General features: G+C 36.1%; 1 protein-coding gene across 1 annotated transcript in view; it reads left to right on the top strand.

The window, feature by feature from the left end:
- KMT2E (lysine methyltransferase 2E) overlaps positions 1-22,861 on the top strand; it is a 111,324-nt gene that overhangs the window by 51,111 nt on the left and 37,352 nt on the right. The window contains 6 exon segments of the mRNA XM_008071759.1: positions 7,152-7,266; positions 8,267-8,496; positions 11,915-11,995; positions 16,755-16,813; positions 18,052-18,224; positions 21,429-21,467. Coding sequence (XP_008069950.1) covers positions 7,152-7,266; positions 8,267-8,496; positions 11,915-11,995; positions 16,755-16,813; positions 18,052-18,224; positions 21,429-21,467 — 697 coding nt within the window.

Genomic DNA, 22,861 nt, shown 5'->3' on the forward strand with positions numbered 1-22,861 from the left:
TCTATTTTAAGGCAGAAGGTAATATAATTTTGGAAGTTACAGGAGTATACTTAAAAAAAAGCAAACTTTATGAAGACTTGTGTGGTCTAGTATATATTTGGTGCTCAATAAATATTCATTAAATCATTTAAATATCATGGTGTTTTCTTGCCTTGCAAATTTAGTGATTTATTTAAAATAGGTCTCGCCGGACTGGAACTTAGAATCACTTTATTGGAAGCTTGAATTACTGTGAAGTTGAGTTAAAAAACAATTTAAAAGCAACTTCAGACAGTAATTTGTTTTGTTTTGTTTTTTTGCATTGGAGTCTCACTCTGTCATCCAGGCTAGAGGGCAGTAACACGCTCCCCGCTACTGCAGCCTTTACCTGCTGGACTCAGGCAATCCTTCCGCCTCAACTTTCCAAGTAGCTGGAACTACAGGCACGCGCCAGCATGCCCAGCTAATTTTTTTTTTACTTATTGTAGAGATGAGGGCCTCACCAAGTCGCCCAGGCTGGTCTTGAACCTGTAGGCTCAGGCAATCCTCTCACCTCGGCCTCCCAAAGTGCTGAGATTATAGGCGTGAGCCACCATGCCTGGTCTCAGACGGTATTTATAGCTACATTTAAGAGGCATTTGTGAACAAATAAGTACTGTTATGTAACTGTGTAATGCATTGTAGTTGGGAATGCATTTTCACACCCTTTTTATCATTTGCCTTACTCATATTGCTGGGGAGAAGTGAAGTAAATATTCTTATCTCACTTTACAAATAAAGAAACTAAAGTTCAGCAAGGTAACTATATTCGTTGAATGGCATTCTTTCTACTGGAGAATATGCCTTGTTACTTAGGATAGAGTTTGGGAGAGAAAATAATAAATGCTTGATAGAAAATTGTTAGCAGCACACCCAAAATATTACGTGATAAGTAATAAGTTAATAATAAGTGTCATAGTAATTATAGAATAATGATGATTCAAAGCAATCAGGAGAATGGTAATTAAGGAGTACTTGAAACAAGCCTCGAAAATGTGTTGAAATTAAGAATTTTAGGGTTAAGAGAGATTCACAAACAGGCTTAGAAATACCCAGAAGATTCTTCTGAGTGGGAGGAGAGGATGTAATATGCCATTCTTATTGGTACCCAGTGCATATAGAGATATTAAATGTAAGATATAGAGATATTAAATGTAAGATTAAAAATTGGGGGAATTTTTTTTAAAGTATGGAAATACAAAATATAACAGTATGGACAACAGAATAATAATCTCGGGTGGCCATTACTCAGCTTCAACAGTATTCAAACAGTATTCAAAGTTTTACCAATCTTATTTCATCTGTCCCTTTGTTTTTTTTTTAAAGTGTTTTAAAGCAAATTATCACATCATTTCACTCATATATTATTCAGTATGTGTCACTAACAGGTAAGGACTTTAGAAAAAACAAAACTACAGTACTAGTAACAAAATTAACAATACCCAGTTCACCTTTAAGTTTTCCTGCTTGTTCCAGAAATGTCTTTTTGTAATTGATATGTTCAAACTGGGATCCAAACAAGATTCACACGTTGTATGTGATTGAAATGTCTCTTGAATCTCTCTTCACCTATAATATGAACCTTCTTTTAAATTTGTTTTACCTTATTCCATATATGTATTGAAGAAACTGATAAATTTGGCCTATAGAAGTTTTAACATTATGGGTTTGTCTGATTGCTTCCTTTTGGTATCATTTAATAGTCTACTTACTATATTTCTGATAAACTGGCATTTAAATTTAGTGGTATAATTAGCTTCAAATCTTCTTTTTTTCCCCCTTTCCTCTCATTTTTCTTTTTTTCTTTTCAGTGTGATACTTATAAGTGGGACTGTGTAACATTACATCAGGAGAGGCAAATAAAACTTGGTTGTCTAACTTCTAGTAATAAGAATGATCAACAGGTTCAGGTGTTATCATCTTATTCACCCATCAACCTTTCACCTAAAGGTTTTAGCATCTGTCATCTCTATAATCTCTTAAGGATTGCAGATTGGTGATTTTTCTAATTTAATTATTCCTTCTGCATTTTTTTTTTTTTTTAGCTGTTAGGGAACTTTTTTTGTTTTTTTTGAGACTAGGTCTTGAACCCCTGGGTTCAGGCAGTCCTCTCGCCTCTGCTTCCCAGAGTGCTGTGTTTACAGGCATGAGCCACTGTGCCCAGCCTGTTAGGGAACTTCTAAAAGTAATCAGCTCCTAGGTGTTAGCTTAGTTATTAATAAAAATGTATACTTCTTATTTTAGTTTTAGAGCCAAGTTTCATGTTATAATCTCTTTTTATGTATTTCAGTTATTCTGCTTGCCAGAAATAAAATTCAAATTTTGAAAAAGTTAGTTCGTCTATAAATTATGGTGGTTTTGGCTATTTAACCATACCTTATTGTGAATATATTTTGATACATTGATTACCTGCTATTTTTTACCATTTTGAAATGTTTTTGAATTTTGAATTCTCTGAGTAGGAGATGAATATCTTTTGGGATGTTTCCCATAGATAAAAAGAATATCTTTTTCTCATTCAATGATTTAAGAACATATGAAAAGCAATATATGAATGAATATAAACTAGTATTTAGTGCCTCACTCTCTAACTGAAAAGTCACATATCAAAATTATGTGAGAGAAACCCCATTCTGTAGAATGAACCCTGCATCATAGATTATGTTTTGATAGATAATTACTTATAGAAATACAATGCTAATAAATTTTTTTGATGATACATGTTATACCTGTATATTATCTAGGTATTTATGTGAATATATACAAATTGGCTAAACAACCCTGTAGCAGCTACTTACTCATACATTTATTATCTCACATTGTCTCTTTAGTCCTACCTTTAAAAACTTATTAAAGCTTTTTTACATTTTCAGAGATTTTAGAGGAGAACTCTTAAGACCATAATACAGAAGTTTTTGTTAAATAGTGGGTTTGCTTGGGTTTAATTAATCTTTTTCTATTGAATGAACATTGAAATGATTTTTGCTTCTACTTCTAGTTTTATGAATAGTGTTAAAATGAGCATCTCAATTTTGTGGATCTGTCTTTAGTGGAAATTATTACCTTAGGATAGATTTCCACAAATGAAGTTACTAGATTGGGGAATGTTTGACTTTTGGTATTTGTCACAAAGTCGTCTTTAAATTTACTGTGCTCTAGAAATGCAATGCTTTGAGGTGTGTAGGACCATAGGACTTCTAAAGAACCATTCTACCCTGAGCACAGTACTCATTCCTTAATCCCAGCACTTTGGGAGGCTGGAGGTGAGAGGGCTGCCGGCGCCCAAAGGTTCGAGACCAGCCTGGGCAACTTGGGGAGACCTTGTCTCTACAATAAATCAAAAAGTTAACTAGGCATAGTTGCGTATACCTACAGTTCCAGCATTTTGGAAGGCTGAGGTGGAAGGATCACCTGAGCCCAGCAGGTTGAGGCAGCGGCAGCTGTGAGCGTGCCACTGTACTCCAGCCTAGGCGACAGAGTGAGACTCCAACTGAAAAAAAAAATTCTAGTGATATGTTATCTTTTTCTTAAAAAAGGTTTTTCTTTTTCTATTTGTATTTTATTATATTATTTTTATTTTACTTATGTCGTACATTTTGGGAAAATCCTTAAAATAGGTCAACCAGTTTTTCTTTTTTGTATTTTTGACAATCATGATCATCCTTTCAAAATTATTTTTAGTAATTATAGTAGTCTTCCTTTAGCCATGATTTTACTTGCTGAAGTTTGCCCATGATCAGCCAAAGTTTGAAAATATTAAGTGGAAAGTTCCAAAAATACACAATTATAAGTTTTGAGTTGTGTGCCATTCTTAGTAGCATGATGAAATCCCACGCCTTCCTGTCCAGACTGTGAAATCATCCCTTTGTCCAGCATATCCATGCTTATACACGACCTACGTATTGGTCACTTAGCCATCTTGGTTATCAGATTGACTATTGTGTCATCACAGAGCTTGGGTTCAGGTAACCTTTTATTTCATAATGACCTCAAAGCTCAAGAGTAGTGATGCTGGCAATTTGGATGTGCCAAAGAATAGCTGTAAAGTGCTTCTTTTAAATGAAAAAGTGAAAGTTCTTGACTTACCGTCTTTATTAGAGAAAAATTATATTCTGAAGTTGCTGAGATCTATAATAAGAAGGAATCTTCTGTCGGTGCATTTGTGAAGAAGGAAAAAGATATCTATGCTAGTTTTGCTTTTGCACCTCAAACTACAAAAGTTGCTACCATAGTGCGTGCTAAGTGCTTAGTTAAGATAGAAAAGGCATTAAATTTGTGAGTGGAAGACATGAACAGAAACATGTCCTGATTGACAGCAATTGGATTCAGTACTACCCACGATGTCCAGCATCCACTGAGGGTCTTGGAATATATTCCCTGTGGATAGGGAACATGCCTGTGCGGACATTAAATGTGGTGATATTGATAATTCTTTGTCTTTTCCCTTTTGAGTTAGAGTCTCACTCTGTTACCCAGAGTGAGAGTGCAGTGGAGTGTTAGGGGCACGATCACAGCTTACTACAGCCTCAATTTTCTGGACTCAGGTGATCCTTCTGCCTTAGCCTCATGAGTAACTAGGACTAGAGACTCGCACCACCATGTGCCCAGCTACTTTATTTATATATTTTTTATAGAAACAAGGTCTTGCTATGTTGCCCAGGCTCAAGCAACTGTGGGCTCAAGCAATCCTCCCGCCTTGGCTTCCCAAAGTACCAGGGCACAAGCTATGTGCCTGGCCTAGAATTCTTAATTGTGCAGCCCCACATTTCAACTCATCAGTGCTGCAGCTTTAATTTGATTCAAGAAATTATGCAGCTGGGCTCAGTGGCTCAGCCTATAATCCCAGTACTTTCAGAGGCTGAAGTGAGTGGATTGCCTGAGTCTGGGGGTTTGAGACCAATCTGGGCAACTTGGCGAGACCTGGTCTCTACAATGAATCAAAAATTAGCCGGGCATGGTAGCACGTGCCTGTATTTCCGGCTACTTGGAAGGCTGAGGCAGAAGGATCGCCGGAGCCCAGCAGGTCGATGCTAGGGTGGCTGTGAGTGTGCCACTGCACACTGCTAGGGTGACCTGTGCAACAGAGTGAGACTCCAACTAAAAAAAAAAAATTCTTCAAAGCACTTGTGACTGATTTACATGCTTGAACTTAATCTGCATTTACTCTGAAGGTTTTCTTTCATTCCTTATCACTAACTACTCCAGAATATCAAAGTTTTGCCCACACCTCTTAATGTGTTACAAGTTTATAGCCTAGGAAAAATAGCTATTCCATATAGCCTAGTTGTGCAGTAGGCTATACCATCAAGTTTTGTATACATACACTCTATGATGTTCACACAACAGTGAAATCACCTAATGATGCATTTCTTGGAATGTATCCTAATCATTAAGCAAAACATGACTGTATTCAGAACATGTTGAAGACTCTTGTAATCTCCTGTAGAACCATTTAATAACCTCAGTTTGTGGCTCCTCGTTTTGCTGATTCTGGCACACTGGGCTCAAAGCAGCAACCAGTTAGAGCTAAATAGAGACTTTGTGAAGTATATTAAGAAGCAATTGACTATAAAAATCTTATGCTGCCAGTCTTATGACCAATTAGAGTATAACCATTAAGAATTCTTTTTTTTCTTGAGACAGAGTTTTGCTTTGTCACCCAGGCTGGAGTGCAGCGTCGATCATAGCATCCTTGAACCCCTGAGCTCAAGTAATCCTCCTTCCTCAGTCTCTGAGTAGCTGGAACTACAAGGGTGTTGCCACCATGCCTGAATAATTTTTAAATTTTTTTTGTAAAGACAAGGTCTTACTGTGTTGCCCAGGCTGGTCTTAAACTCTTGGCTTCAAGCAGTTTTCACATCTTGGCTTTCCAAACTGTTATTACAGATTTGAGCCACCATGCTTGGTCAAGAATTCTTAAGCCATTAATAGTGCAAATAGTACTAAGATATAAGGGAAAGTTTTGAATAGGAGGTAGAATAAGGATTGTCATAAAAAAAGATTCATTTCAAGTGGTGGCTATAGTATTGTAAAACATATTGTAAAACACATAAACATATGTTATTTTGTATGTGCAAGGGAGAGATTGATTTCAGTGTGAATTACCTCAGATATAGGTTCACTATCTCATTAATCTATAGTAATTAGCTAGAGTAGTGCTCAGGAGGATTGGTGTGAGTAAAGAAATTGGGCAAGTGATGTATATAAAATGCTAGGCCAGAGAACTTACAAGTCAACAATAGTGGACAAACTGGGGTTTTTTTGTTTTGTTTTTGAGTAGGAGTCTCACTTTGTCACCCAGGCTGGAGTGCAGTGGCATGCTCACGCCACCACATCCTCGACCTGCTGGGCCCAGGTGATCCTTCTTCCTCAGCCTTCCAAGTAGCTGGAACTACAGGTGTGCGCCACTATGGCTGGCTGATTTTTTGATTTATTGTAGAGATGAGGTCTTGCCAAGTTGCCAGGCTGATCTCAAATCCTTGGGCTCAGGCAATCCTTTTGCCTCTGCCACCCAAAGAGCTGGGATTACAGGCATGATCACGCCCAGCTGGCCAAACTGTTGTATCAGTTGGTCAGTCACCATCGCTTAACCATTACCAGACCTTAATTACTGAACTTACAGGCTGCTGTTTATGTTTTCTAGGTATAAATCCTGGCTCATTGTGAGATTTTCTGTTTCCTAACTTTACTAATGTTTCCAAGTTTCTGTTGTATTTGGGCAAATTCAACATATACATAGTTTTGAACATTGAAATTCATACTTGACGATCAAGTCAAAGTCCAGTGTGTCCTGCTTAAATTATATTTCCACCACTTTTCTGCACCCCTGGGCTTAGTGTTCCCAGTACTCCTGGATATATTAAATAACATTTGGTCTCCAGTAATTTTTTTCTATGATAGAGCAGGAAACTATATTTGAACTTGGAGAGGGACATTTATTTTCCTTAATTAAACAAATTTTGTTGTGACAGAGAATTTAGATGGGATATATCTTGTCTCCAGTATGCTACCTACTACAAATAGCAATTGTATTTGTATATCTAATATTTTAGTATAAGTACTTATCATTTTAAGTTGATTAAAAGGAAAAAAAAAGAATGGAATTCTCTTTGATGCAACTTTTTTCCCCCCAGACCAGAATCCGTAGAAGCTAGCCCTGTGGTAGTTGAGAAATCCAACAGTTATCCCCACCAGTTATATACCAGCAGCTCTCATCATTCACACAGTTACATTGGTTTGCCCTATGCGGTAAGTGTTAAACATTTCTCTGGAGGAATATTTTTTAAATTTAGAGGTTGAAGTACATGTGTGTGGTATTGTGCTTAAAACTGCACATTTAAAAAGCGTAGTTTTCATAGTATCTAAATAGTTCGGTGTTTAATTTTTCATTAATCTAACCATATTTAAGGTATTAAAATTCCATAAGAGAAATAAACTCCCTAGAATTTTCTTATTATTATTTTGCAATTTGTGTTGTTAGTAATTTAATGTTGTATTTCTTTATAAAAAGAAAGTAGGTGAAATTGTGTTTTATTATCTACTGTTAATTTTGAATTATATAGGAAGTTATATAACTACTATTTAAATGCTTGTTATGTGTCAGACATACATTATCTCATTTAATCCTCAAAACAGCCTCATGAGATAGACAGATGTAGTTTCATGTTTGTTTCATAGCTGAGAAAATGAAAGCTTATCTAACATAACTTATTCAATATTATATAGCAAGTAAGAGGCAGGGTTTCAATTCAAATGTGGTAACAGAACTGGACAAATTCATGCTATTATGGCAGTAGAATGGAGAGATTTTTACTACTTGGACCAGAATAAAAATGATCAGTTTTTAAAAATTCCCACATTATATACATTATAGTGATAATATGTCTTTGTTGTTACTCTTTAGCCTCCATATTTCTGAGAGTTTTTTTTTTTAAACCTCTTTTCTCACATGTTGCACCTACTTTGATCTTGAAGGTGGAGCTGTGTGACCATGGATCTATGAAAATATCTTCTGATTTGGTGGGGAGGGAACGAGGTTTGGATGTGAAAGTGACCGTCCTCACCTTGTAGATAGATAAAGTCACTTATAACTGAGATTTATTTTCTAGTTTTACCAAGTTGTTGGAAGAAAGAACCAATTTTATCTCCTGAGTATTCCAATTAAGTTGCTTGGTTTATTTAAGTTGATTGGTTCATATCACTGTTGAAATTAAGTAATATTGTGCTATATTTGTGTTCAATTATCCAGGACCATAATTATGGTGCTCGTCCTCCTCCAACACCTCCGGCCTCCCCTCCTCCATCAGTTCTTATTAGCAAAAATGAAGTAGGCATATTTACCACTCCTAATTTTGATGAAACTTCCAGTGCTACTACAATCAGCACATCTGAGGATGGAAGTTATGGTACTGATGTAACCAGGTGCATATGTGGTTTTACACATGATGATGGATACATGATCTGTTGTGACAAATGCAGGTAAAATATTTTACACCATTAGTTTATTTTTCTTGAATGCTACTAACCTTGGATTATCATTGTTGAAAAAGAAAACTAAAGTCACTTTCAAAGGAATTAATGAATGAATATTTTAAATGGGATTTTTACTACTATTGATGCAATTCTAGAAAAAGCACCTATGCGGACAAAGTTTATTAGCAATCTCTATTGTTAACTGAGTAATAGAAAATCATTTCTGAACTTTATTTATATAGGATCACATCTCTCTTTTCACTTAATTCAGTAGTTAAACAAGTACATATAGTAGAAGACAAGGTAGAAATGAAAGGAGAATCGAGCCCTTTGTATTTCTTTTGGAATAATTTGTCCTGTGTAGTCAAGTGTGATTTTTCCAGTTTGGGGGAATTAACCATTTTGACTGATGTTTGTTTGACCTGACTCTCTCACCTCCTTTTGACTTGAACCTTGCAGCCCTCTGGAGTCTCCTTGAGCCAGAACCACAGTCTCCCCTCCCCCAACCCTGGTTCAACCACCAAGAAAGGCCTCCTCCCCTAGAGAAGGTGTGATTGGGACAGAAAGTGGGGTTTTGTTTCATTTTTGTTGTTGTTGTTGTTGTTGTTGTTGTTTTGTGGGAGGGATTTGGGGAGGATGGAAAGGGAACAGTAGGATTTCAGCCTGAAAGTTATTGAGTTTATCCCCTGCATAGGGTGGGAGCAGAGAGCATTTAAGCAGTGAATTGTAGCAGTCAAGAAATTTGGTAGCTTTACAGAATTTCCTGGGTCTGGTCCTTATGGTGCAGCTTCATTGTTTGATTTGAAGTAGTATGGCGTATACCCATATTAGAATGTGAAAATAAAAATGTATCTTAGAGCCAAATACAAATTACTTTGCATTATTTGTAATATTCTTCCTATTTATTAAATTGGATGATTAAGAGTTGGGTATTATTGACATAAACATACAGCTAGGATTATATTTCAAAAAGTTCATTTACTTCTTCCTAAAAGTGGGAAATTAAAGTGTTATGTGGAATGTAAATTTTAATATTTTTTATAGAAAGGTAAAATATTAATACTTTAAATTTATTTTAATAATAAATTAGGCCGGGTGTGGTGGCTCAGCCTATAATCCCAGCACTTTAGGAGGCTGAGGCTAGAGGATTGCCCTGAGCCTGGAGGTTCGAGACCAGCCTGGGCAACTTGGTGAGACCTTGTCTCTATAATTAAAAAAAAAAATTATGGTACCTTTACAAATTTAAAAATAAATTTTCATTGCATGTGATACAAATTACTATGAATAATGACTTTAGTAAATTTATTCAGGAGGTACCTTTAAAACCTAAAAAATGACCAAGAATGATGACTCATGCTTGTAATCCCAGCACTTTGGGAGGCCAAGGCAGGAGAATCTCTTGAGCCTAGACGTTTGAGAGTCTGTCTCTACAAGAAATACAAAAAAATAATAATAATAATTTAGCCAGGCATGGTGGCGCGTGCCTATAGCCCCAGCTACTCAGAAGACTGAGGTAGGAGAATTGCTTTAGCCCAGGAGGTCAAGGTTGCAGTGAGCTATAATTGTGCCAGTGCACTCTGGCCTGGGTAACATAGTGAGAACCTATCTCTCCAAAAAAAACATAAAACAAAACCTACAAAATAACTTCAGAGATATCTTGCTTTCCTCTTGATAGAAAATGTTGTATCATATTATAGCCATATAAAAAAACTTTCTCTTAGCTGATCTTGTCTAGTGTGATCAATTACATATCATTTGGCAATCTTTTAATTTTAATGCACAATCTTAGCAGTGTTTTTCTTTTTAATTAATTGCAGTGATCTCTATATAAATACAGTTATCTCTATTAGAGAATAGTGAAATTGCCCTTGGTTTAATATCCATCTATAAATTCTTGAAGGACCAATTGAAAGTTTTTGGATTATTCAGGTTATTTGTTTCTCAGCAAGTGCCTTTCGTTAATTAATTTTTGTTATTCTATTTTTTCTATTGCTCAGCCTGTAGTATATTGCAAGGCTTAACCTTTTTTCTTCTATTCTTATTTTATGTTGCCTTTTTGTTTTTTCATATTTCTACTGCTCATACTCATCTCTTTCAAGTCTGACATCTACAGCTCTGTTTATTTATTCATTTTGTAGCTTTTTCTTGTATTGTCTACATGAGCAATACAATAGCAGAGAAACAACACAAGAACAACACAATTGCAGTTAGTTTAATACAGCAGTCCCCTGTATCCATGGGGTATATGTTCCAAGACCCTCAGTGGATGCTTGAAACTTTGGATAGTACTGAGCTCTATATATACAGTACTATGTTTTTCCTATACATAGATGCCTGTGATAAAGTTTAATTTATAAATCAGACACAGTAAGAGCTAACAATAACTACTAATACAATAGAACAATTATAACAATATACTGTAATACAAGTTGTTATATGATTGTGATCTGTCTGTCTCTCTCCTTTTCTCTCAGAATATCTTAATATTTTCAGACTACAGTTGACCACAGGGAAAAGAAACCATAAAAAGCAAAACCGTGGATATGAGGAGACTACTGTAGTTATATATTAGAAGTGACTAGTTATTAAGTAAAGAAATGCTAAGACTTTTTGAAATAAGACGTAAATATCAGCTTTAGACAAATTAAAGTCTTGGCAATAAAATATGATAGTAACAAATTGAGAAGTTTGCCTCATGCTGGTCCATGTATCCCATTAAAAGTAATTAGGTTTAATCTCTGTCCTCATGGAATGCTTCTTGAATTCTTTAACCTCCTTTTCTTTAACTCAAGGCTGGAATGTTGGAGAAAACCCTCTTTAGTTAGTCTTTCTGCATCTAGTGTCTTAGGCTTTTTGAATTAATACTGTATGCCACCAAAGCACTTCTAATTGTTACCTGTTGACAGAGGAAGTCTACACACATACAGATACAGGCATTCAAAGTCCTGTATAATCTAACTGCACTTCAGTAGTCCAATTTTACCCCCCTGTATTTCTCAAAGTGAATATTCCTCTTCCTATTATAGACTACCTTGTAGCCACCTTCTTTTCATTTCTGATAAATGATAATTGATACATGTTACAGTGATGTCTTCCTGTTTCCCAAACGAAGTTATTTTTAAGTCTATTATTTTGCAGTAGTGTGCACATCTTCACTTTGTGATTTCTAATAATTTTATATAATAAATTATACCTTTTAATATTAAAAGTATATTTGCTTTAGAAATGCATTTTATGTATCCTATATGTGTCCTCTTGTTTTTACATCTCAAAATTTTATCTCCCTGAGGACTCATTTCTGTGAATTCCTCACAGTACCTTTTACAGTGCTGAACTCACAGTAGGTGTTTATTAAATATCAAATCTTAATTTAAAGTTGGTTTTAATAATAATACATATGTTCCTTTTTTTTTTCTTTTTTAAGTGTTTGGCAACATATTGACTGTATGGGGATTGACAGGCAACATATTCCTGATACATATCTATGTGAACGTTGTCAACCTAGGTAAGTTGTACATATTTATAAAATTGCCAGTAATTTTACTGTGGTAATACTTATTGTAAATTTACTTATGAGTTCTAGGTTAATGATTCAAAGCCAGGTGTGGTGGCACCTACCTGTAGTCCCAGCTACTTGGTGGAAGGCTGAGGTGGGAGGATTGCTTGTGCCTAGGGGTTCAAGGCTGCAGTGAGCTATGATCATGCCACTACACTCCAACCTGGATGATAGAACTGAAACCCAATGTCTTTTTTTTAAAAAGAAGAGAATGAATGTATCACTATATTTCATGAATTCTAAAATGCACTTTTCCACTTTTTATGTTCATTATTATTTTTGTATTTTAACATCTCCAAAATCAGGAGAATCTTTCCATTGTTGTAGTTTACTTTGTAGGGTTTTTACATTATTAATGATATAAAAAGGGAAAGATTGTTATGATCTGAAGCACAACTAGTGTATATTAATGATGTATAAAATAATAGCATAGTTTCTAAGTGATAGCATCTTTTTCATTAGAGTGTACTATACTAAAGAATTGCTAGAAGAACACTCCTTGAGTTACAGAATTTGGTAGGTTTATCATTTTTCCTGTTTGCAATTTTTTCCCCATTTCTTTTTGTATTTTAAATCTCTTATTGCTGACATTTCAGACTTAGGTAAAAAGTAAAATAATATAATAAACTCACATATTTCCACTACCCTGCTTCAGCAGTTATTAGCATTCTTTTAAAATCTGTACTGTCATTTATTTCTTCTCTTTTACATGCAACTTCAAGGCAAATCTCAGATATCATATTATATCCATGTGTATTTCAATATATATGTATTTAAGTATATATTCGTAAAAGAATTTTTAAAAAAAATAACCAGAAAACCATAGTTTACATGTGACAAAATCTCTAGTTCATTCAGCCAGTGTTAAAATATTGATTGGTTGATACACACCTCTAGAAATCTCAATCTACTTTCACCCCACCATCCCTAGTTACCTTTTCAATGTGCTTGTTTAAGGAACTCAAATTTGTTTGTCCTTATGAGTTTTGCCAGCTGCATTCTTATGATTTCACAAGTTTCTCTGTCTTCTGTATTTCTGTAAAAAGACATTTATGTCTATAGACTTGATCAACTTTAGGTTCAATTTTTTTTCTGTAAGACTTTTCATAGACTGTGTTCTTCCCAGATAGCACATGATGTCTGGTTGTTTCTATGATGGGAACCAATGATAATTCTTAGGTTTACTAATTTATTAGGGATTGCGAATTAGTGATATGTTAATTCTATTGTTGATTACTTATTAGCTGGATTATGTCTGTAGAAACAAACTTTCCCATATTAATATTTCGGTTCTCTTAAGGTGTATTTCAGCGAAGAAAGACAAAATACATGCTTGTTGATTCTTAGCCTTTATTTACCAGTTTTCAGAATAAATAAAAAATTTAAAGTATCATTATGAACTCATGGACTTAAACATAATAAATGCCAGTCTAGCTGGACGTGGTGGCTCACGTCTGTAATCCCAGCACTTTGGGAGGCAAAGGTGAGAGAATTGTCTGTGCCCATGGGTTTGAGACCACCCTGGGCAACATGCCAAGACCTTGTCTCTACACTAAATCAAAAAATTAGCTGGGTGTGGTAATGCATGCCTGTAGTTCAAGCTACTTGGCAGGCTGAAGCAGAAGGATCACCTGAGCCTAGCAGGTTGAGGCTGCAGTGGCTGTGAGTGTGCCAGTACATTCCAGCCTGGCTGACAGAGTGAAATTCCAACTCTAAATAAATAAATAAATAAATAAATGTCAGTCTGTTGTAGTTATTCTTACTGATTCTTAAATTTTATTCCATTTTTGGTCAGTGGGAACCTCTTCAAGCCAGTTCTCCTTTTGACAGAACCCTAGTGGTACTTGATAGCTTCTTTAATGTCTGGTATCACAAGATATCTCAGGCTTAGCTTAAACTTTTGTGCCCCAAAAGTTTGAATTGGCTTTCAAGACCAAAATTAGCAAGCTAGTTCGTGCTCCTTCCTACTAGATTGGTAATTGATACTAGTCTTTTTAGTAGGCAAAGCTGGGAAGTATGTTTCGTCTGTTTTTTTGTTTTTGTTTGAGTTGGAGTCTCATTGTCACCTAGGCTGGAGTGCTGTGGCACACTCATGGCTGCCGCAGCCTTGACCTCGTGGGCTCAGGGAATCCTTTTGCCTCAACCTCTCAAGTAGCTGTTACTACAGACGTGTGCCACCATGCCCAGCTAATTTTTTGATTTATTGTAGAGACAAGGTCTCACCAAAACCCCTGGGCTCAGGCAGTCTTCTTGCCTCAGCCTCCCAAAGTCCTGGGGTTACGTGTGTGAGTCGCTGTGCCTGGTTGTTTTTTTAAATTTATGTTTAAATAAACAAATACATGAGTTAATACTGATAATTGCAATTCAGATATAGGAATACATGTTTTTATTTAGCTATTTCTATATTGTATCTGTATCTCCTTTTATCCTAGTTCTCAACAAGAGAGAGTAATGTAATTAGAATACCACATAATTGCTCATTACTAAATCCCATACAAGAATACAACGGTCTTGGAGTAACGACACCAGCACTAGCACCAACAATATGTTTGTATAAAGTGGTTAAGAACTTTTTTCCTGTAAGGGTATAGTCCATGAGGGCTGTATAGTCACGCTATTGTGTTTAACGTCCCTTGAAATAATTTCATTGTGTGGTTATAATACCAATGATACATAGTTCATGTTTAGGTTATTATTTTTATTTTACTTTTGATTTTTAAAAATTAAACTTTTTGCATTACTCGTAGATACACGTGCAGTTGTGAAATAATGCAGAGTGATCTTGTGTATCCTTCACCTAGCTTCTCCCAGTGGTAACATCTTAAAAAAGTATTGCTACAATATCACAACTAGGTTATTGACACTAATACAATCACTCATAGTGCTTTTTATGGCGACACTCATCTTCCACCTCTAAACTTTGCCAGCTATTAATCTGTAACTCATTTCTCTAATTTTGTCATTTCAAGAATGCTATATAGCTGGGCATGGTGGCTCATGCCTATAATCCCAGCACTTTGGGAGGCAGAGGCGAGAGGATCACCTGAGCCTAGGAGTTAGAGACCAGCCTGGGCAACTTGGTGAGACCTCGTCTCTATAATTTAAAAAAAAAATTAGCTGGGTGTGATGGCGTGTGCCTGTAGTCCAAGTTACTTGAGAGGCTGAGGCGGAAGGATCACCTGAGCCCAAGAGGTCGAGGCTGTGGTGAGCCATGATTGTACCACTGCAATCCAGCCTGGGCCACAGAGTGAGATCCTGATTTAAATATAAATAAACAAGCCGGGCTCGGTGGCTCAGCCTGTAATCCCATGCCTTTGGGAGGCTGAGATGAGTGGATTGCCTGAGCTCACGGGTTCGAGACCTGCCTGGGCAAGCGAGACCTCATCTCTACAATAAAATCAAAAAATTAGCTGGGCGTGGTAGTGAGTGCCTGTAATTCTGGCGACTCGGAAGGCTGAAGCGGAAGGATCGCCGGAGCCCAGCAGTGGCCGGGAGCGACCTATGCACTCCAGTCTGGGTGACAGAGTGAGACTCCAACTCAAAAAATAAAATAAATAAATAAATAAACAAATAAATAAAGACTGAAGGTCACTTTATGGTAGTATATAGAGATCAACTGATAAAACTTCAGTACACTTATCTATGTACTCTAGTTTATTCAACCAGTCCCCTTTAGGTAGACATTTGAATTGTTTCCTGTCTTGTTACTATAAATAGAAGTGAGATAGTTCAGTAAAATAGTAAATGTGTGTGTAAAATTGTTGTCACATATTGCCAAATACCCCTCCTGCAGGAGCTGAACAAGTTTGAATTTCAACCAGTAATGGATAAGCATGCCTGTTTTCCTAAGCCTCTCATAGAGTGTTTGACAGACTGGTGTTTTTGCCAGTTTAATTAGATGAGAAATCTGATTGTAGTTATACTTTGCATTTTTCTTATTGTGAGTGAAGTTTTTCTGTATGGTTTTGTTTCACTTCATGATGGTTATTATTCTTTTGCCAGATAATTTTTGATGGGATAGATATCTGTTGATGAATTCAGTTGATTAGAAACTGACCATTAAGAGTTGATTAAACTGTCAGTTGAGAGATATCTGTTTATCATTGTGATAACCAGGAGTATTATCTGTGATGGTTGGATCATGTTCTAGTAGACATCAAGGCAAGTCTGTTATGGAGTTGTAGACATTTTAATCTAGAGCCCTTATTCTTTCATTTAAGAATAATTTGTTATTTTGCTTCTCAGCTATGTATAGTAAAAAAGCTGGGGTAAAAATTACTATAGGTGATTTCATGGAAATAGAGGAAATTAATGACATATTTTAGTTAATTGTTAAATGTTCAGTGTTTATTTCAAGAGTGAAAATAATTCATTGTCATTTAAGAAATTTAATATGCTTTTAATTACTTTTTTTAACATTATGGGTTTTTTCCAGACAATTTTGCTTTAAGTATTCAATTTGGGAAAAAGTGCTAGTTTCCTAAGTAAAAAATTACTTTCTTCACAGAGTGAAATGGAGTCATCCACCTGGCATCTACTGCTAGTACTAGATTATATCTAAACTGTAAGGCAAAGGCTGTTATGTTTTATACTGTTGGTTTTTCACCAAGAACATTAAAGAAATTATAAAGCTTATTACATTTAAAACAGATCTAATTCATATCTAAATTTAAGGGAGTTTGATAATCATGTTAATATTTTAATGCAGGAATTTGGATAAAGAGAGGGCGGTGCTACTACAACGCCGGAAAAGGGAAAATATGTCAGGTGGGTTAAAAGGACCTCTACTAAATTAGTGTGATAGAAAGAATAAATGGTCTGTGTATTTTTAGTTAGATATAGACACTTTATTGATGAATGTTGATTGTATATAAAGTTTATAATCTCTGGTGTAGATTCTAAGTATTACTTTTTATAGATTATAGAATAAGCACGTACTTATTTGGGGAAATATGGAAGCTGGAGAAAAAGAAAATAAATAAAATTTAAATCATCCATTTTTCCTATGCATATTGGTTTAAAAAAAAAAGTAAAATATGTTTTTTACTTTAGAAAGATGAGGAGCCATTAGTTTTTCACTTGGAATAGTATTTCTTTCATTTTTAGGAGATTTCCTAAATTCTGTACCACTTATGCCACATTTTCATTTTGGCTTAAAACATGTTAATGCCAGTACAACTAGTTTTGAATAATCAGAGTTTATTCATCCATTCCTATTTGATGGACGTTTGGGTTGTTTTCAGTATTTTTTTGTTTCGCTTTTATTTTTGTTATTAAAAACAGTACTGTTAAGCAAAACCCTTTTGCATAAGTTTTTTTGTACTTCTGCAATTTTATTTTTGACTAGACTCTTAAAATGGGATGACTTAGTCAGAGGCTAAGTACTTGTATAATTTTTCTAGATATGGTTAAATTCTCCTTTGTAGAGAATTTCCACTGGTAGTGTATGAGAGTGCCTTTTCCCCACAGTCTCACAACCAGAGTATGTTGTCAGACTTTTGGTTCCTTTCTAGTTTGATGTAGGAGAAATGATATTTGTAGTTGTATTTGAATGTATCTTATGTCTGGGGACGGTGGCTCATGCCTGTATTCCCAGCACGTTGGGAGGCTGAGGCAGGAGGATTGCTTGAGCTCAGGAGTTCAAGACCAGCCTGGGTAACATAGTAAGACTCTCTTTCTCTACAAAAAATTATCTGGGTGGCTTGCGCTTGCTGTTCCTACTCAGGAAGCTGAAGCAGAAGGATTGCCTCAGCCCAGAAGTTAAAAGTTGAGGTGAGCCATGATAGTGCCTCTGCCATCCAGCTTATGCAACAGTGAAAGTCTGACAGACAGACAAACAAATAAATAAATAAGAAAAATCGAGCTAACTATGCTTTGTCATGTGGAATGCTATCTTATTTTATTGTTTGAAATGGAAGTATTTCATGTGCTATCCAGAGTTCCTGTTGTGTAAAAAAAAAAAAAAAAAAATTACGTGTGCAATAATTCTTATTTTGCCTTTGAAGATGGTGATACCAGTGCAACTGAGAGTGGTGATGAAGTTCCTGTGGAATTATATACTGCATTTCAGCATACACCAACATCAATTACTTTAACTGCTTCAAGAGTTTCCAAGGTTAATGATAAAAGAAGGAAAAAAAGTGGGGAGAAAGAACAAAACATTTCCAAATGTAAAAAGGTATGTTTTTGCTTGCTTTTAGAGTAAAGGAGTTTATGGGAAAGACAGGAAAGTGAGAATAATGACTAGTAGCTCAAAAGGTGGCAGGGTCTAGCAAAAGTCTTTTTAAGCATTTTAAAGAACTGAAGACCACATGTTCTCATTTATAAGTAGTGGGTCCTGAACATTCATCATAATTCTGTAAGAGAGGGATTGTCAGTAGCGGAGTACTGCCAGGAGAAGTGGGGAGGGCACACAACATTACTAAGAGTACCTGGCCCTAAACCAGGAGAAGTGAGGACCAGTTGGGGGCCCAAACTTCACCTGCGCATCGACTACTTGTGCACCTAAATTCTGACTTGTATCCCGCATCTTTACAACAACAACAAAAATTAAACAATTAAAATTTTTAAAAAAATCTTTAAACAATTAAACTTATTTTAAAATTTTAATGTCTTTAAAGATTGTAGCAGAATAGAGAAGAAACATTTCCAAGCTGCTTTGAAATCATTTACTGAGATCAGTCATAGAAATACAAGAGCTAAAATAAAATGGAAAAGATTGCTATTTTACAAACAGAAATAACTGTACTAAATTTTTTTTTTTTTTTTGAGTTGGCGTCTCACTCCGTCGCCCAGGCTGGAGTGCAGTGGCACGCTCATGGCCACCCCAGCGTTGACCTGCTGGGCTCAAGGGATCCTTCCACCTCAGCCTTCCAAGTAGTTGGAACTGCAGGCACGTGCTACCACACCTGGCTAATTTTTTTGCTTTATTGTAGAGGTGAGGTGTCGCCAAGTTGCCCAGGCTGTTCTCTAACCCGTGGGCTCAGGCATCCCCTTACCTCGGCCTCCCAAAGTGCTTGGATTATAGGTTTGAGCCACCATGCCTGGCCCTAAATTTTTAATAACTTATTAACAAGTAACGATGCAATGACTGTTTATAGCTTTATAGCTGTTCTTCTCTATTTGAATCATACTTAATCATTTTAATAAGGTTCCCTATTTGTTGAATTTCTTGCCACATAGACTTTTTTCACTTAAATTTTATGTGATAAATTATTCCCTAGGATCCGATGACAGAAAACTACTTTTAAGCTAATTTTTTATTAAATTTGTTATAATTGCTAACTAAGGTTTTTGTCATACAAAGTAAATACTTTTCACAATGACTATATTGCTATGTAGAATGACGTTACATCTAGGTATGAAATGAAGACTTCAACATAAAGCTTTTTTTTTCCTTGAGTATATCCTCATGATACCTATTTTTCCTTGAGTATGTCTTTGTTATACGTATTTGATTGTTTAGTAGGCAAACTTTATCCTTTTCAATCCCTTCTGTATTTGGTTATCAGATTTCCTATAAATGTTGCTCTTGTATCTGCTCAGAAATAGTTTGTAGATTCTTCATTCATAGTGAAGAGCATATAGTATTTAGACCAGAATCATAAAATCTTACTGTTTAAATGAGGCTTCCATGACCTAATTTATATTTTTTAGCAAATCTTTTTCTACTTTTCAGTACATAAAAGTGGTGGTGTATTAGTTTTTCCTTGAATTTGACATACTTTCTTCCTATTTCATGCCTTCCTTGCATAGTTTTTTGTACTGTTGTACTACTGGGATTGTAGTCCTTTGATTTATCTGTCTGTCTGACATAGGCCATCTAACTTTTTTCCATATTTGGATCTATATTGTTATCTCTAGGTTTATATTTGTTAGCCCCCCTAAATGAAGTTTACACTTTTAGGTGAGAATAATGGGGATAGGAATTAAGTCTTAAATACACCTTTCAAGATTTGGTAAATCAGTGGGTTCTCAATACATATTTATTGAATAAATGCAGCTCTCTTTACAACAGCGCTTACTATTTAAGCCCCACTAAGGCCTCAAATATTACTTGCTACTTGCTTAGAGAATTAAAGCAGTATTAGTTTACTCCATCTAAAAGCATGTCTTATCACTTTAACAAAATTATTGTAATTGATTAAATTGATTATTTCTAATAACCTCCAAGTTTTTATCATAATTATTTTCCAAGGTTGTAATGTTGAGCACAAAAAATATTTGGAAATTTTTGTCTTGACATCATATTATATGCAGATTTAGTATTTTTTGTAGTCTGGGTTTTTTTTGTTGTTTATTTAGAGACAGAATCTGGCTTTGTTGCTCAGGCTGTAGCTATTTACAGGCACTATCATAGCACGCTATAGCCTCAAACTCCAGGGCTCAAATAACCATCCCACCCTAGCCTCCTGAGTAGATGGGACTACAGGTTCTCACCATCATGCCAGCTACATCTTGTTTGTTTGTATGTTTGTTTTTTGAGTCATAGTCTCACTCTTGTCACCACTCACTGCCACCACAGCCTTGACCTACTGGGCTCAGGAGATCCTTCCACCTTAGCCTTCCAAGTAGATGGAACTACAGGTGCACACCACCAAGCCTGGCTAATTTTTATATATATATATGGTAGAGATGAGGTCTCACCAAGTTGCCCCGAACTGGTCTTGAACACCTGGACTCTGGCAATCCTCTCACCTCAGCCTCTCACAGTGCTGGGATTATAGTCTTGAGCACCACTCTCAGCTGTTTGTTTTATTAGAGACAGAATCTCACTGTGTTACCTAGGCTGATCTTGAACTCCTGGCCTCAAGAAGTGATCTTTCCACCTTGGCTAAAGTGCTAGGATTACAGTGCTAGGATTACAAGCATGAGCCACTGTGCCCTGCCCCAGCTACTTTCTATTTTTAATAGAATACTGTTCTAGGAGATACTTTTTTTTTTTTGAGTTGGCGTCTCACTTTTGCCCAAGGCTAGAGTGTAGTGGCACACTCACAGCCACCGCAGCCTTGACCTGCTGGGCTCAGGCGATCCTTCCGCCTCAGTTTTTCTGGTAGCTGGAGCTATAAGCGCTCGCTGCCACACCCAGCTTATTTTTGGATTTATTTTAGAGACAAGATCTCACCAAGTTGCCCAGGCTGTTCTTGAACCTGTGGGCTTGGCAATCCTCTCGCCTCATCCTCCCAACGTGCTGGGATTACAGGCTTGAGCTACCACACCCGGCCTGAGATACTCTTATTAAACATTCTCCTAGTTTTGCCTTTATTGGTTATTACCAAAATTTTTGTCATGAAATTTAAGTTTCAATGAACCAGTTGATTCTTAAATATTAATTACATCCAGTTTTTTAATAAACTAAATAAGATTTCTATTTTTATTTTAGGCCTTTCGTGAAGGATCTAGAAAGTCATCAAGAGTTAAGGTAAATACATTATATTTAAGGTATTATTTTCAGGAGCTTACTAAATACTTGCTTGTCCATATCTTTACTTAACGTTCTCTTTGTTGTGTGCCATTTCATTGTTTATTATCTTTACCTGAAGATGGGACCTTGCAAAGTTCTAACTGAATTAATAGTCTACTCTTGTAGGTTTCTTTGTTTATTTTTTAGTTGGGCTCTCTGTCACCCAGACTGGAGTGCAGTGGTACAATCACAGCCTCGACCTCCCAGTCTCAGGCTATCCTCCTTCCTTGGCCTTCTAAAGTGCTGAGATTACAGGCATGAGCCACTGTACCTGACCCTTGTAGTTTGTTAACACTTAAAACATTAATAAAAAGGAGATGGTATATAAGCAGTTTCTAATATTATAATTTTGGGAAATTTGAATTTCATTTATCACTGCAGTCTACATCTCCAGTACCATTTTGTGTTACTTAGGAGTGCAGAATCACATTTGAAACTTGAAAAGTTGCTCTTTTGTGTAGTTGAGATTCTAGAGAGTTAAATCAGTGTCAGACTAAAAATCATCACCAATAGAACCACCATATAAATATAGACTAGTCACTACCTTAAATTAGGATATGTCCTCAATTTTTTAGATACTAAAATTGCCGAGAGAATTAGGGTTCCCTGCCTTTGTTTCCCCCTGAAACATAGGTTTGTGTTGGGTCACAGAGGTCAGCTTTATGGTGTTAGGTAGTAAATGATAACAAATTTATTAAATTGTCAAATATTAAATAAAACGTGGAGGCCGGGCTCGGTGGCTCAGCCTGTAATCCCACGCTTTGGGAGGCCGAGGTGAGTGAATTGCCTGAGCCCGCGGGTTTGAGACCCGCCTGGGCAACTTGGCGAAACCTCATCTCTACAATAAATCAAAAATATTAGCCGGGCGTGGTAGCACGCGCCTGTAGTTCCAGTTGCCTGGAAGGCTGAGGCAGAAGGATCGCCAGAGCCCAGCAAGTCGAGGCTGTGGTGGCTGGGAGTGTGCCACCACACTCCAGTCTGGGCGACAGAGTGAGACTCCAACTCAAAATCAATCAATAAATAAACAAACAAACAAATAAATAAATAGAACGTGGATAACATGATAGTATATCTGTTGTCACTGTAGTATAATTATAATAATTGTTCATTATTTGCATTTCTGGAAAACAAACAATTAAATAGCAGTCCAATGATGATTATATTACAATTTTCTAATTCGTTCTCAGTCATGTTAATACTTGGTGTCACTCAGTGTACTCAAGTCCAGAGTTTCAATAAAGTGTTCTTTATATGCTAACATTGAAGATTTTATTCTTATCATGTTAACTTGGATTTGTGGAAATTGCTCTCACACGGAAGAAAGCGGTCTGAATTTTTTTTTTTTTTTTTGA

The sequence above is a fragment of the Carlito syrichta genome, unplaced genomic scaffold (assembly GCF_000164805.1).
Source record: "Carlito syrichta isolate Samal-C Ts95f unplaced genomic scaffold, Tarsius_syrichta-2.0.1 Scaffold314713, whole genome shotgun sequence".
Classification (NCBI taxonomy): Eukaryota; Metazoa; Chordata; class Mammalia; order Primates; family Tarsiidae; genus Carlito; species Carlito syrichta.